The 13,358-nt window shown below is 28.8% G+C and overlaps 2 protein-coding genes across 3 annotated transcripts; one reads left to right on the top strand and one right to left on the bottom strand.

Annotated features, from left to right (window-relative positions):
* Positions 1–942: 942 nt before the first annotated feature.
* dgt6 (dim gamma-tubulin 6) lies at positions 943–2,585 on the top strand. The gene is made up of 3 exons (XM_088185534.1): positions 943–1,061; positions 1,127–2,272; positions 2,348–2,585. The coding sequence occupies exons 1-3, from the start codon at positions 1,032–1,034 to the stop codon at positions 2,453–2,455; spliced, it is 1,284 nt and encodes a 427-aa protein (XP_088041660.1). The 5' UTR covers positions 943–1,031; the 3' UTR covers positions 2,456–2,585.
* LOC148235256 (retinol dehydrogenase 12-like) lies at positions 2,467–8,687 on the bottom strand. Of its 2 annotated transcripts, none has more exons than XM_088185535.1 (3): positions 8,567–8,687; positions 3,344–3,629; positions 2,467–3,274 (listed from the first exon to the last, which is right to left on the bottom strand). In XM_088185535.1, the coding sequence occupies exons 2-3, from the start codon at positions 3,624–3,626 to the stop codon at positions 2,547–2,549; spliced, it is 1,011 nt and encodes a 336-aa protein (XP_088041661.1). In that variant the 5' UTR covers positions 3,627–3,629; positions 8,567–8,687; the 3' UTR covers positions 2,467–2,546. The 2 variants fall into 2 exon arrangements, with proteins under 2 accessions (XP_088041661.1, XP_088041662.1); XM_088185536.1 differs by lacking the exon at positions 8,567–8,687 and adding an exon at positions 4,758–4,878.
* Between the last annotated feature and the right edge of the window lie 4,671 nt (positions 8,688–13,358).

The raw sequence follows: 13,358 nt of genomic DNA on the forward strand, positions 1-13,358 counted from the left end.
AAAATACTCTTAACCGCCAAAACCTCTAAACCCTTTGTTGCCACGATGTTTTACAAAATTTTAGCAAGAAACATTACTATTTACAATTATTTAAAAAAATATATTATGCATTTACATATTTTATTATGCGTGCGTGCAGTGCCATACTTTATGTACGTACGCGTGGAGTGGAAGATTGTTTGATATCTCTTTCTCTCTTGCTTGATCGCATAAGCATGCGAGCAAGATGCACCATAAGGTCTAGACCAGTGTACGCCACAGCTTCCACTTTTTATTAAAAAAACCACGCACATTTAACCAATATAATCGTATTGTAGGAGTTCATAACCAGTTACTGTGATATAATATATTATTTTTTTATTTATTTTCTGCGAAATGTTTATTAAAAAATCACGTAAAACTGACATAATTTATGAAAGCTACATTATCACATATCTGTCTATTTTACACAATAAATAATTAAAACATATTAAACATGTCTTAAACCACAGGTGCACTGGCGCACGGAAAATGTTAATAATTGAGTATCATCACGTCGTCAATGAGCCAACAACGATCGTTGTTAGCATGTCTCGCTAGTTTCACGAATAACGATATATCGTTGTTTAGCACCAAAGGGTTATCGTCTCAGATAGACAACTCGAACTTTATCCAAACCTGTTGAATTTTTCAAAGTAATAACGATAAAAAAGGAACAACCAACAACGCTTGATCTCTCCCGAAACCTTATTAATGATTCACGTACCACAAAACAAAACACTAGAGATATTGATTTTCGATCCGAGAGCATACATCTATGACCTTAGCTAGGTAATCTCGAAAAGTCCATCATCCGTAATTTACCGATCTCTTAATATTGACTTAAAAATATATATATATATATATATATATTTTTAAGTCAAAGTAAAATAGTTTATGGCTTTTAAAAAAGATCTTAGGGCCAAATGATGTAAATTGTACTGTCAAATTCGAATCCGACCGTTCATACAATAACTCACCAGTGCGAATCTGTCATTTTAAGTCAACTAATAATGTCTTGCATTGCTAATCAAACACTTAGAGTAAGTAAATCTCATATATATATCAATCGTTTATTCCAAAGTAATTGTTTTTATGTCCATTTTAGGGCTCAATGAATGAACAACGAGAAACTAGAGAGCTGCTTCACTCTCGTTTGCATCGCAACATTCAATTGCTTAGCTTAAAACGCCCTATGCCTAATGATTTGATCAATTGCTTTCATGAAGGTATGTTGAAGAATCCAAACTCACCAGCGTTCAATCAATTGGCGTTCTATTTAATGTCCGTTATCGATGAAAAGTATATAACTAATAATATGTCTTATCTGTTATGTGAACCTAAAATGGCTGCGCAATTTCGTCGCGAATTTTTAAGTTTTGTAAACGACATATCAAAAGAATACAAAGGTTACATATCGCCGATAATGTCGAGCTGGTTGGTTACAGCTGGCGGATTTAAAGTCGCTAAACTCATGTTTGAACTATCACAAGTTGCGTTAAAAGTGTTCGTTGATAGGGTAAAAAATAATAAAAATACAGAGGAAGTAATACCGGACGTGAGCGATGAAGTTATTACTGAATTGAAAGATAATTTGGTCGACAAAATTAGTTTGTGGTATAAATCTTCCATGAATATGGACGTAATTTATCAAATTTATTTGACAGAAATTGAAAATACACAGAGCGATAAGGATTTGAAAATGAAGGTGTTGATAAATTTTGTAGATAAGGTGAAGAAATGTTCGAGTAAAGATTTATTTAAGGATTTAGATGATGTTTTGGATGTAATGTCGCCTTCAAAGTTGCTCGCTCGTTGGTCTGAGGATATTGACGATAAATTAAATAAAATTGAGAGCAATTGGAGCGATTCGTCAAGTAGTACTATCGAACTGGTGAACAACGCTAAAAAAACTAGTGAAGAAATCGTTCAGCGTTATACTAAGAAAACAATTAAAAGTACTATGTTGGAATATGATTCAGAAAAAGATGTATTTGATTCTAAGTCTTGCATTGAAAGTGAAGAATTGATGACTATGGTTAAAGAAATGACACAAAATAACGTTTTAAATTTGCCAACGTTGTTTAGGTGTTATAATATTGTGCTTTTATTTAATTTTGCTGAGTTGTCGCTGTTTAAGATTGATGGTAAATATTGTAATGCGATAAAAGAGAAGAAAAAGGCTATGGATCTGAAGCAAATTGAACTGAAACAACTTGAATCTGAGATAGAAGAGTTTTATGCACATTTAAAGGTACAATAACTATATTATTTTTAAGACAATTCTATATTTATTATATTATAATATCAATTTAAAATATTGTTTCAGAACACTAGATGTATTGAATATGTTAATAATAACATCACAGAAGAAAATAAATGGATATATGAAGCTTTAAATATACCTTCAATAAATTCACTCGTTCATATTAAATAATTAATATAAGATTGCTATTTTAATGTATTTATTTATACCAATAAATATAAAATTATAAAAAATATATTCTACAATAATTTGTGATTTTAAATCATATCTTCGAATCGGTAGTTTGCAATTTGACCAATTCTTCCGAGAGCTCCCATAGCTTCTTTGCTTTAGCCATGTCGCTAGCGCCTGAATGTACATAAGTTTCTTTGCAGTCCATGAAGTATTTTCCTGTAACGTTTTCTAATTCTTCAGCACATGCCACATGAACGGTAGTTTGACATCCTTGAGCCGGAGTTTTGAAGAAGCCTTTGATGATCAACTTCATCGGCAAGTTTAACGGGAAGGGGACGTTTCTCCAAATACCTGAGTCGATCATTCCTGGATGCAAACAATTGGCCGTCACATTGCTTCCTTCCAATCTTTTAGCCAACTCGTTTGTGAAGCAAATATTTGCATATTTTGATACATAATAAAGATAAGCCGGAAGAGTCGTAGTTGGATTCGGATTCTCCAAATTGAGGAAAGCTAACCTATATAGTTCGGAAGCCACCACAACAATGCGAGCCGGAGCACTCTTCTTTAACAAATCAATCAATAAATGAGTCAATAAGAACGGTCCGTAATGATTGGTAGCCATTGTCATTTCGAGACCGTCTTCAGTAACAGTTTTCTTGAACGTTTGAGCAAATCCAGCATTATGTATCAAGACGTGTAACTTCGATTCAGTTTTATTAATATCTTCAGCAAATTCTCTTATAGATTTGAATGAACTCAAATCGAGCTTCTTCACAATGACGTCATTATTTTTGGTAGCTTCAATGATTTCATCTAAAAATATAATAATTACAATAAACAAATTATTTATATAAATATATTGTAACAGGATAATATGCATACCTCTGGCTTTGTTTGCTAGTTCCAAGTTTCTGCACGCCATGATGACTCTAGCTCCTCTCTTAGCTAAGTTCTTGGCTGTTTCTTTGCCAATGCCTCCATTAGCTCCGGTAACAATTACAGTTTTTCCTTCCATTCTGGCCCTGCTTTTACACTCCCCGCAAGTCAAATGTGCATATATCTTCAATACGACTAATATTACAACAGCGCCGACTACTACAAATACTCCGATTGCAGCTAAGACTCCGAAGAATACGTAGAAGTAGTTCAAATCCCATAAGCCCATGTCCTGAAAGCATAAATTAATTGAATTAATTATAATATGTATTTATTAAATTTGACAGTACTTAATGTGAAAAAATAAAGGTAATTGCCCGAAAAATGAAATAGTTTTCGCTGCGCGGGTTAATATTTAGTAAAAAAAGATTAAATTTTTATTAAAAAGCATATCATTTATATATTATGAAAGCTATCAATAAAAACTATTCCAATAACAATGATGAAAAAATTGAAGATCAAACTTTATTGAACTTAAAATAATACTATAATAATATATATGATATATATAATAAATAAATGTAGCAAATATTTATATTTCAGCTGAAAAATCGTTCTTCTTCCAATAACGATGTTATACAAAAAGTATTAAAAATGTCGAAATCAGTTATGATGAGGAATTTAACCGATTATTGAATAATATTTATTAGATATTTTTATCTATTCTCACGAACATAAGTGCATTGTACAGATGAAACAATAGCATTTATTATGAAACGCGTTCTACATAACGCACAGCATAATGCAAATTAGTATTAAAAAATCTTTGTTTGCAATCAACAAAGAAAATCGATGCAATTCATTTACAATCCATTTTTCATCAATATTCACACAAATTAGGGCAAACGTAATCAATTTCGCTCGAGACTTTCTTTCGCCGAATTTGTATGAGTAGCGTTCGCTTTCGTTTCTTATTACGTTTTGCATTAAATTTCGCTTTCTTACTATTTGTTTTATGTGATATAACTTTCAAGAGAATTTTGATGATACGAAACGAAAAAAACCTGTCTTCAAATGACTTATGAATTGTGAAATGTGTCGAAAAACACGTTTTCAAGGGAATGCGTACGGATTGTGTAAGAAAGCGCTCTTCGTCACAATGCGTGTGCGATTTTATGCTTTAAATAAAAAATAATATTTAAAAAATATTGAATATTAAAAATACTTATTTTAACGCTATATTTTTCATTTAAAATCTTCGATTTATAAAAAAAAGCTAAAAAGTAAATTAAATGAAAACTATTTCATCAATGAAACAAATATTATTAATTAATCTAAAACTATTTTAAAGAATCTTAAATATACCAAAAAGACAAATATATATGTTCCTGTGTTCTATTTGAATTTTTGAGATACTCACATGGTAAAAATGCCACGTATCTCAGTCCACAGTCGAAAACTTTTTGGATAATTTTTGGAAGACCGGAGACGACTTTTGGTCCTACGTGTGTAAGTGAGACTGGTTTAAAATTCTTAATGGCAGATACGACTCAGGTGAAACACGTAATGTTACCTTGATTCTTACTGTGCATGTGCTTCTCAACATGTTCAGTGATTAATCAATTTATATAATCATGCCGTATATTAACTTATAACAATGAACAAAGTTATTACATATGGTGATTTGCTTGTTCGAGAACGGAAATTATTTTTAATCGCGTTCTTCACTCGTGATACATGATACATTAAAAAGCTTACTTGACACTTGGTTATTAAATCCGATAGCTCAGACACGATAGAAACATTACAATCTATCTGTATATAACATATAAATCTATCATACAGAAACATATACTATATGCGAAATATATATTTCTTAGTCACCTTAAAAAAGTGTACTTATTCTCTATTATATAACTGTAATTTGGTTAAGAGAGCTTGGAATTCTTATAATGATTACTATATAGTTCCCAAAATTAAATAAAGTGGGCAACACTTACGGCCCGGTGGCCTAATTCGGCTCGCAGACGCAAAATATATTAATCAACAACATAGTTCTCCATAAATTTACATACATGTTTGCGTTTATCAAACAAATATGTAATAAATAAGGACAAATTTTTCAATATGAATTAAAAATGCATTATTTCATTCGCTAATAGCTTAATAGCGATTCATGTAGATCTGGTTGCTTAGTATATTCATTTAACGCTATGTGGTTTTTTTTCGCAGCTTATGTATAAAATATTTTATAGAAAATATAAAAAAATTGTATTTTTATATTCAACCTAATTAAACTAATAACAGTGACATATTGACCGCGAGGTTAAAATATTTAACTCAATATTACTAAAAAATAGCTTTTTAATAAAAAGCTTAGAAAGTTTAGATATCACTGGTTCTTGTTTAAGATTGTTATTACGTATAAATGTGCATTTATATGAAAATAAAATCAATATTGATCAGTGAATTGATTGTTTATTGCATAAATACATTTAAATGTGAACAATGTGTGTTATATAGTATTATGTATTATAAAATTAACATATATTATAATGCGTAAAATAAAATAAAATTATTAAAAAATGACGATAAAATGCTTTATTAAATAAAATAAATAAAATAAATTTCGTACTAAAATGAATTTTAATATTTATTTTTTAATTTGCAAATATATATGTATATATATTATATTTTATTAATAAATATGTTGATGAAAGCTTATATTTACATTTTTTATATTTTTAATAAACGTTTTTGTATCTGTAGCGTAATAGCCGAGTTGAAAATTACACCGATCAAAGGCAACACTTCGTTTCAACCCGCGGGCGAGAGACGATGTCACTATACATGTATTTTAATATATATATGTCATTTACAATCTATAAATAATTATTTTCTCAATAAAAAAACTGATTCAATAAAACAATAAAATTAAATCACTCTATCTTAATGGATTTAAACGATTCGTGGTATTTATAAGTGTATAATTTTCTGTTTGATTATGTTTTCATTTTTTATATTTTTGTTAATTGTTTTGTGCTTCGCCTACCGCATAATTCATTACACAGTCATGCTCATGGGTTTTTCTTTTTCATCGTAATAAAACTATAATTGCGTCAAATGCAAGCGAAGACTTATCCGAGATAATTATTTAAAAATTAAACTATAATTCCTTTCATAACAGTTTGCGAAACCACTCAACTTTCTACAATTTCGCTGCGAGTGATGACAATCATCGCGTGAATTAAATTAATTTGATTCTGTTTACGCACATAGAGTTACAATAAACCGGTAGCTCGAGTTCCTTAAATGTTTTATAAAATATGCAAAAATGTATTGCTGCGAGGCAAATAAATTATTATTTTTTTTAAATTAGGTTTATATATGATATATATTTTTAAATAATAGATATAGTGCTAGTAAAAATGGCAGCAGAAAAATTGGGCTTGTAATGTGTGTTTAAAATGGCTGTGTGAATCAATAACATCGCCAGTTGTGATATTCATTCGGTGCTCCATTTATTTTGCATGAAAAAAGAAACGGTTGTTTTATACAAGCATAACTGAGTCATATATTCAAAGCAGAAAGAAGTAATGAACAAGGCCATCTGCTGTCACTGATAATCTCATTTAAAATATTTAAGTAAAAATCGTTTTGATAGGTGTGTAAATATCGATAAATTTTATAAAAAATGTTCTAAATCGTTATTTATGAAGATACTGAAAAAGAGAGCAGGCGCCAGACTTTTATGAAATTTAAATCAAGAATCTTGTTTCTAGGTTCATGGTGATTAAGTTAAAAATAAATAAAGATATTATAAAGCAATCTTAAAAAGCTATACAAATATTTTTGTATTATATTTTTTTTCAAATGTTCTTTATTTTAATATAAAAGTAATCATGACACAGCTATTCCCTGTATGTAAAACAGCAGTTTTTTGACAATTTAAAAAATCTGCCTAACGTATCTTCACTGGGAGTTAAAAATAAATAGATATTTGTGATTAAAGTATTATAAATATTCATCTACATACTTTTATAAAGCGGTCGCCAACTAGTGGTCGGTGGACCACTGATGGTCATTGAGTGAATTGTGGTGGTCCGCACTCCGCGGAGTAATTTGAATATACTTGAAATTTGTTTATTAAAATGTTTTACTATATTCCGATTCGACTTTCTTTTAATTTTGCGTTAGTTAAAGGGCTCAGACTATCCAGTATAAATGACGAAACTATCAAGTAAAATTACCAGATCTCACACTGGTTCAAAATATTTAACAGCAGTTAAAGTTAACAACAGAAAAAGTCCAGTAAAAAAACAGGCTGATCCAATTGCATCCCCAGGTCGTAGTAACTGGCCGTGGCAGCAATAAGTGGGCGAGCATTAAATCTCCCTCACGGAAAAACAAGTACCATTTCATATTTAAAATGTTATTTTTATTAAAAAATCATGGTTGTGCTCCACGGGATTCAACATTTTTAGTTTAGTGATACATGAGATCCGAAAAGTTGGTGACCGCTGATGTAAAGCATTTTATAATTATGGGAAAATTCTCTTTGCGCTGTCTGATCTAATTTATATGAATTGCTTATCCAGCAATAAGTGGATTAGCACCAAGTCTTCTTCACGGAAAAACCATTTCATACTTGAAATGTTATTTTTATGAAAAAATCATGGTTGTGCTTCGCGGGATTCAACATTTTGAGTTTAGTTGTCCATGAGGTCTGAAAGGTTGGTGACCGCTGATGTAACGCATTTTATAATTATGGGAAAAATCTCTTTGCGCCGTTCAATCTAATTTATATGAAATACCTAAATAATGTATTTATAATTAGTTATGTTTACTTAAATAAAAAGCTGAAAAAGAAACATAAAACATCCCAAAAATATATCAAATTCTTTATTTTCTTACTTATATTTTTTTTTGTGATTCAATGCAAAATTTTGTACACCAGATTCTATAATTTTGCTTAAAATGTATGTCTCTTTTAAATAAACATTATACACAGAAGTAATTAAAAGGGCTTTAGATAGTATTTGTAGGATACAAATTGAGCTCTTGTTATATGATACTTTTTCTGGTTTACAACTTTTTTTTTAATAATAATACACATTATATTATATTACTCCGAATATGGTTCAATAAAACTGTTTCAAAATAATTTTAGAAATGAATTCACTTATTTTATTTGTAGTGTCACTATGTTAGTAAAATATTAATACTTACGATTTTTGTTGAGTATATTGCAACAGTGAAATTCTTGGTCAAAATATTGACCGACTCGTCTGAGGGCTACTTAGATACTGAGATTTCTTATGATCCTCCTCTACACTTGGACGACTACCACCTCTTCTACGTACATATTAGAGAACATTGGCCTCTGACTGCAGTCTCACGACGTGACCTTGAAATTTAGATACAATCTGACCAAATTCAAGTTCGCCTACAGAATGATTCATTACTAAATATATACAAAAAAGTTCGCTATTTAAAAAAGGACACTAGAAATTGTATCCATATTTTCTGTTTTAGAAAGCGTTCTTAATTAATGTTTTGGTGAGTTGGAAAGAAATAATTTTATATTTTCATATAATTCCATTATTTATACTATTATTTGAGAAGTTAGCATTATAATATGTAAATTATGATTCATAAATGTTATACAAATACATATGTGTATGTACCTCTAAAATCGATTTACAATACAATAGATTTCCATGTTTTTACTACTTAAGTAGTGTGTATTGTAGAAGTGTACATATTAAATTTTAATTTATTCATAAATAGATGTCAGCTTTCTTCGCCCAGATTCTTAATTCTTCACGTGTCTTACAAAGGCAAAGAAATGAGCTCTTTAGTTATTTAAGTGTCATCGAAACCGGTTATAAGCTTTGCAAAATAAACACTAGCATAAACATTTCCTTAAGCAAGTACCATTCGACAGTTCACGGTCAGTGTACTCCATCCAGCACGGTGAAAGCAAAATCTATTTGGAAATCTGACATTGTGCATTGGGGAAAATAGTTTGTGCATAGCAGGTTTCATTTCGATCCGAAATCACCAGTCATTGTGTTGAAAATATTGGAAAGTAATTCGAGGAAAAATGTAAATTGGTAATATGTTATCAAAAATTGTATTCGGCATTCTCAATTTTTTTTATATATTTTAAAAATAAGAAATACATTTGTTTTTAATTTTCAAGTATATACTCAATCTCGAGTGGCAATAATTACCACCATCTAAGAATATTTTAATTGTACGCTTCTAGTTAAAAAAATATTCAATTTATGTCCTCTTTTGGTTTCAATTGGGCATTATTATTAAACACTTGATACACGGCTTTATTTTAAGCTCCAGGAAAATTGTACAAATATATATAATACAATACTTTTCATTTTGGCATAGAAATCGTGTATCAATATATTTTCCTTCTTTCTAAATATAAACGAATAAAAATGTTTATTACTTTCTATAAGCTATTTATTACACTCAATATTTGCTATACTTTTTTTGTAATTATAATTTATCTTTCAATGTTTTTTAGATCCTCCATAGCTCAATTCAGTTCCTGTTTTATTGAACGACTTTCCTTTCAAATTCCATAAAGACTCCAGTGTTTTTTAATTTTAATCGTTTCTTAGAGTAAATATTATATAATCATAATTCCGATTTACGAGATTTTTATGATTTACAATATGAATTTTGTGATGATTAATTTAAATAGATTCAAGTCATACACAGTAGACTCTCCAATAACACGGTAATGGTAAGTTTTATGGGATTTAAGCACAGATCTTTTAGGAATTAGTCATAGACTTGTGCTTGTTTTATTTTTTAGTTAAGAAAATAACGCAACTGACTCGAAAAATGGCTTTTACATTGAATGGTTTAATTCGTTTTTGAAGTAAATTTTTATATCAGTGACAAAATGATTAAACGTGTGTTAAGAAAGTCCCATAATATTTATAATTTTTTTTCGGTCGAAATTCTTAATCATGGTCATTGCGACCGATGAACCTTATCGAAGCATTGAAGGTTGTGACACACTGTTATTTTTCATTATCAAGCTTTATTCACGAAAGACATTTATCTACATAATATTAATTTAATAAGATATTGCTTTGACTCGGAATTTTTACAACAGTAAATTTATGAATTCCTTAATTCGATATCACAAAAAGTCCTATTTATGTTTAATTTTACTAATATGTAGGCACTATACAATAAAATAATTTTGTTCATTTTGGATGACTTATTGTTTAAAAAAGTATGCGTCACGTAGCAAATACTAAAACATTAATTGTATATTAAGATTTTATTATTTGTAATTTAAGCGCTTTTTCTATAAAATGCTGGTCTATGGGTCGTGATGGCGGCAAGCCCTTTAGGTCGAAGGTCCATATTAAACAACTATTCTGTTCACTATGGAAACGCGATAGAAAAGTAATATTGTATATTGTAGATAAAATTGAACTTAATTTTCCCAAGTATGACTTTATTCCCCAGAGTCGCAAAATAATTATTTTACAGTAAATTCTCCATTTATTGGAATCTCGTGTATCGTGGACATTACGTATGGCGGTATTTTTGTTTGGCAGCTTTATGTATCGCACGAGTTCCGTTGAGTGCATCTAAAAACCAATTATAAAATAACTGATAGTTTCTGTGTATTTTTTTCTCCTTCTGCGGAGCGATGAAATGGTTAATGGCTTAAAAATGCGCGTTTCGGTCCAAAGTTTTTAAAAATTCGACGCGGTTCGCGCGCCACAGACCCAATTAGCGCGCTTGCCGTATCCCAAAAATGTTGAGAACTACTAATTAGTAATTAATATTGCCTTCGTATTATATCACTCATACAAACTCCTAATTGACATAAATATATATTTATAATTCTGGAAAAAATATTTATATAAACTAACTTGAAACAATCGAGATTACAACCAGTGGCATGGAAAGAAATTTTAAGATATTTGCAGTAGCAAACAACTAAAAATTATTTTTAAAAAGATCATGTGTATTTTATCTGGTTTTAAAATACTGGTCTAGTATGTATGTATATATATAATATGAGACGATGAAAATATTAGAGATAGACTCAATAAAGTATAATTTATTTATTATATAATATTATTACTCAAAATTATACAGGAAATATCTGACTAATAAATTAATTAGTTGCGATGCAAATTTTATTTTTGATTTGTTTTATGGATACTTTTATATTTTTTTTATGGATAGCTTCTTATTGAATCAAGTTGTAAAATTGATTAGTTATATTTAATAGTATTGTAATATTACTAATGTAATTTAAAATTCAATGTAGGACTTGGAGAAAGGCAGTATTTCTCAAGCTTTTTTCAAGACGTAAACTGTTATTTTTGGGCCATCTTGATACATACTTGAAAGTTATACATTTTTTTTTTACTCTTAACAATTATTAATTGATCTCTTATTTATAAAAAAATATTTACGATAATTTATGTAAGAAGCCAGAAATTTCATAAATGGAAAAATTGATTTTTAAATTTTAATCATTAATATTTTTTTATTCAATAAATATATATCACATTCAGTTAAGTTCCTGATATATAAAATATTTTATATAATTTATAAACTCACATATTCAGTAAAATGTTGACTTAAAATTATTGGTAAAACGATTTACAATATGTGTATTAGAGAATTATGAAAATATTTTTAAAAAACAAATTATAGTTTAAGAATAATAGTAATATATTAGGGAAAATGTATATTATAATATACAGAATTGTGTATACTTAATGGAAAGCATGTACATAAAATGGTATACAGTTAAGTATTCAGTCAATCATTTTCAAGATGAATGCACTTCACCGATAACTGTGGATGTAGATAATAAGTAAGAGAAAACATGAACTTTGAAAGTGGATAAATTATTTTAATGCGTACAATAATAACAGATTAGAATTATTAATAAAATACGATTAGTTATATTTAAGAATTAATTTCATTAAAAAAATAGTAGTGATGATCTAATCTATAATATTTATGCAACGCTTGAAAATATTGTTGAATTTTATAAAAATATATTTGATTATTCATTTAATTACTATATAAAATAAATATTATTTCAAGCAAAAAATGAAAATATATAAATGTAGTTAAAGTTTTAAGTAATTTATAAACATTTGTTAATTTGTTATTATACTCCTGGGAGTAATTTAATTTTACGTATTTTTCCATAATAACTTCTGTTGTTATTTATTTATTATTATTATGTATTGAATTTATAGTAAGTTATAAAAAAAATCAGTGATTTTTAACGTTTAATTGCTTTGATTTTTTTTACTACTTTTTTGTATTAGTATATTTTTATAATTTATCTTACAGCTTTTGTAGTTTTTTTTGCAATTCAGAAGCTCTCAATATTTTTTTATAAAATTAATATAAAATATTTTTTGTTAGGTTAATTTATTTTGTACTTTTTGATTAATTGGTATTATTTTCTATAAAAATCATTTATATCAAATCAAATTAAAATAAAGATCATAATGTTTATAATTGATTATTAATTCAGTTATATATGTAAATATACTAATTGTAAGTCGAACGTAATAATGCTACATAACCAAACGTTTCAACTGCGATGTCACGATTTTATTGCTTTTGACGTGGATTCTAAACAGGGGCGTCATTGGAGTAGGCAGTTGTTCCCCAGAGAAATGTATGTCATTTAATGAAATTTGTTTTAAAAAAACTACCATTGACTCACCAATTTTAGCCCCGCCCCCCTTGAAGAAACAATTAACGTCTCTGAACAGCATTGCCAGATCTCCAGCTGTTTGAATTAGGACTTAATATATTCCCGGCTAAAACCATCGTAGTGGTCAGATAGTCGAGAGTAGGAAAGAGCGAAGCACCTCTCTTAACTAAAAAAGAGTACTAAAGCACACGTCCATTTGTCAGAATTTGACACTTCTACTAATTCGGTCCTAATTTAGGACACTTGCACCAAGCAAAGCCACGTCGAATACTGATC

This window comes from Plectrocnemia conspersa, unplaced genomic scaffold (genome assembly GCF_051122295.1).
Source record: "Plectrocnemia conspersa isolate PC_06_02 unplaced genomic scaffold, ASM5112229v1 ptg000005l, whole genome shotgun sequence".
In the NCBI taxonomy this organism is placed as follows: domain Eukaryota; kingdom Metazoa; phylum Arthropoda; class Insecta; order Trichoptera; family Polycentropodidae; genus Plectrocnemia; species Plectrocnemia conspersa.

Bases quoted from the DNA above. Each gene is read 5' to 3' on its own strand.
- LOC148235256 (XM_088185535.1), bottom strand. From the start codon at position 3,626: ATGGGCTTATGGGATTTGAACTACTTCTACGTATTCTTCGGAGTCTTA. The intron at 3,275-3,343 runs GTATGCATATTA...TTATATTTTTAG, and splicing joins ACTAGCAAACAAAGCCAGAG to ATGAAATCATTGAAGCTACC.
- dgt6 (XM_088185534.1), top strand. From the start codon at position 1,032: ATGTCTTGCATTGCTAATCAAACACTTAGA. The intron at 1,062-1,126 runs GTAAGTAAATCT...TGTCCATTTTAG, and splicing joins TTGCTAATCAAACACTTAGA to GGCTCAATGAATGAACAACG. The intron at 2,273-2,347 runs GTACAATAACTA...ATATTGTTTCAG, and splicing joins AGTTTTATGCACATTTAAAG to AACACTAGATGTATTGAATA.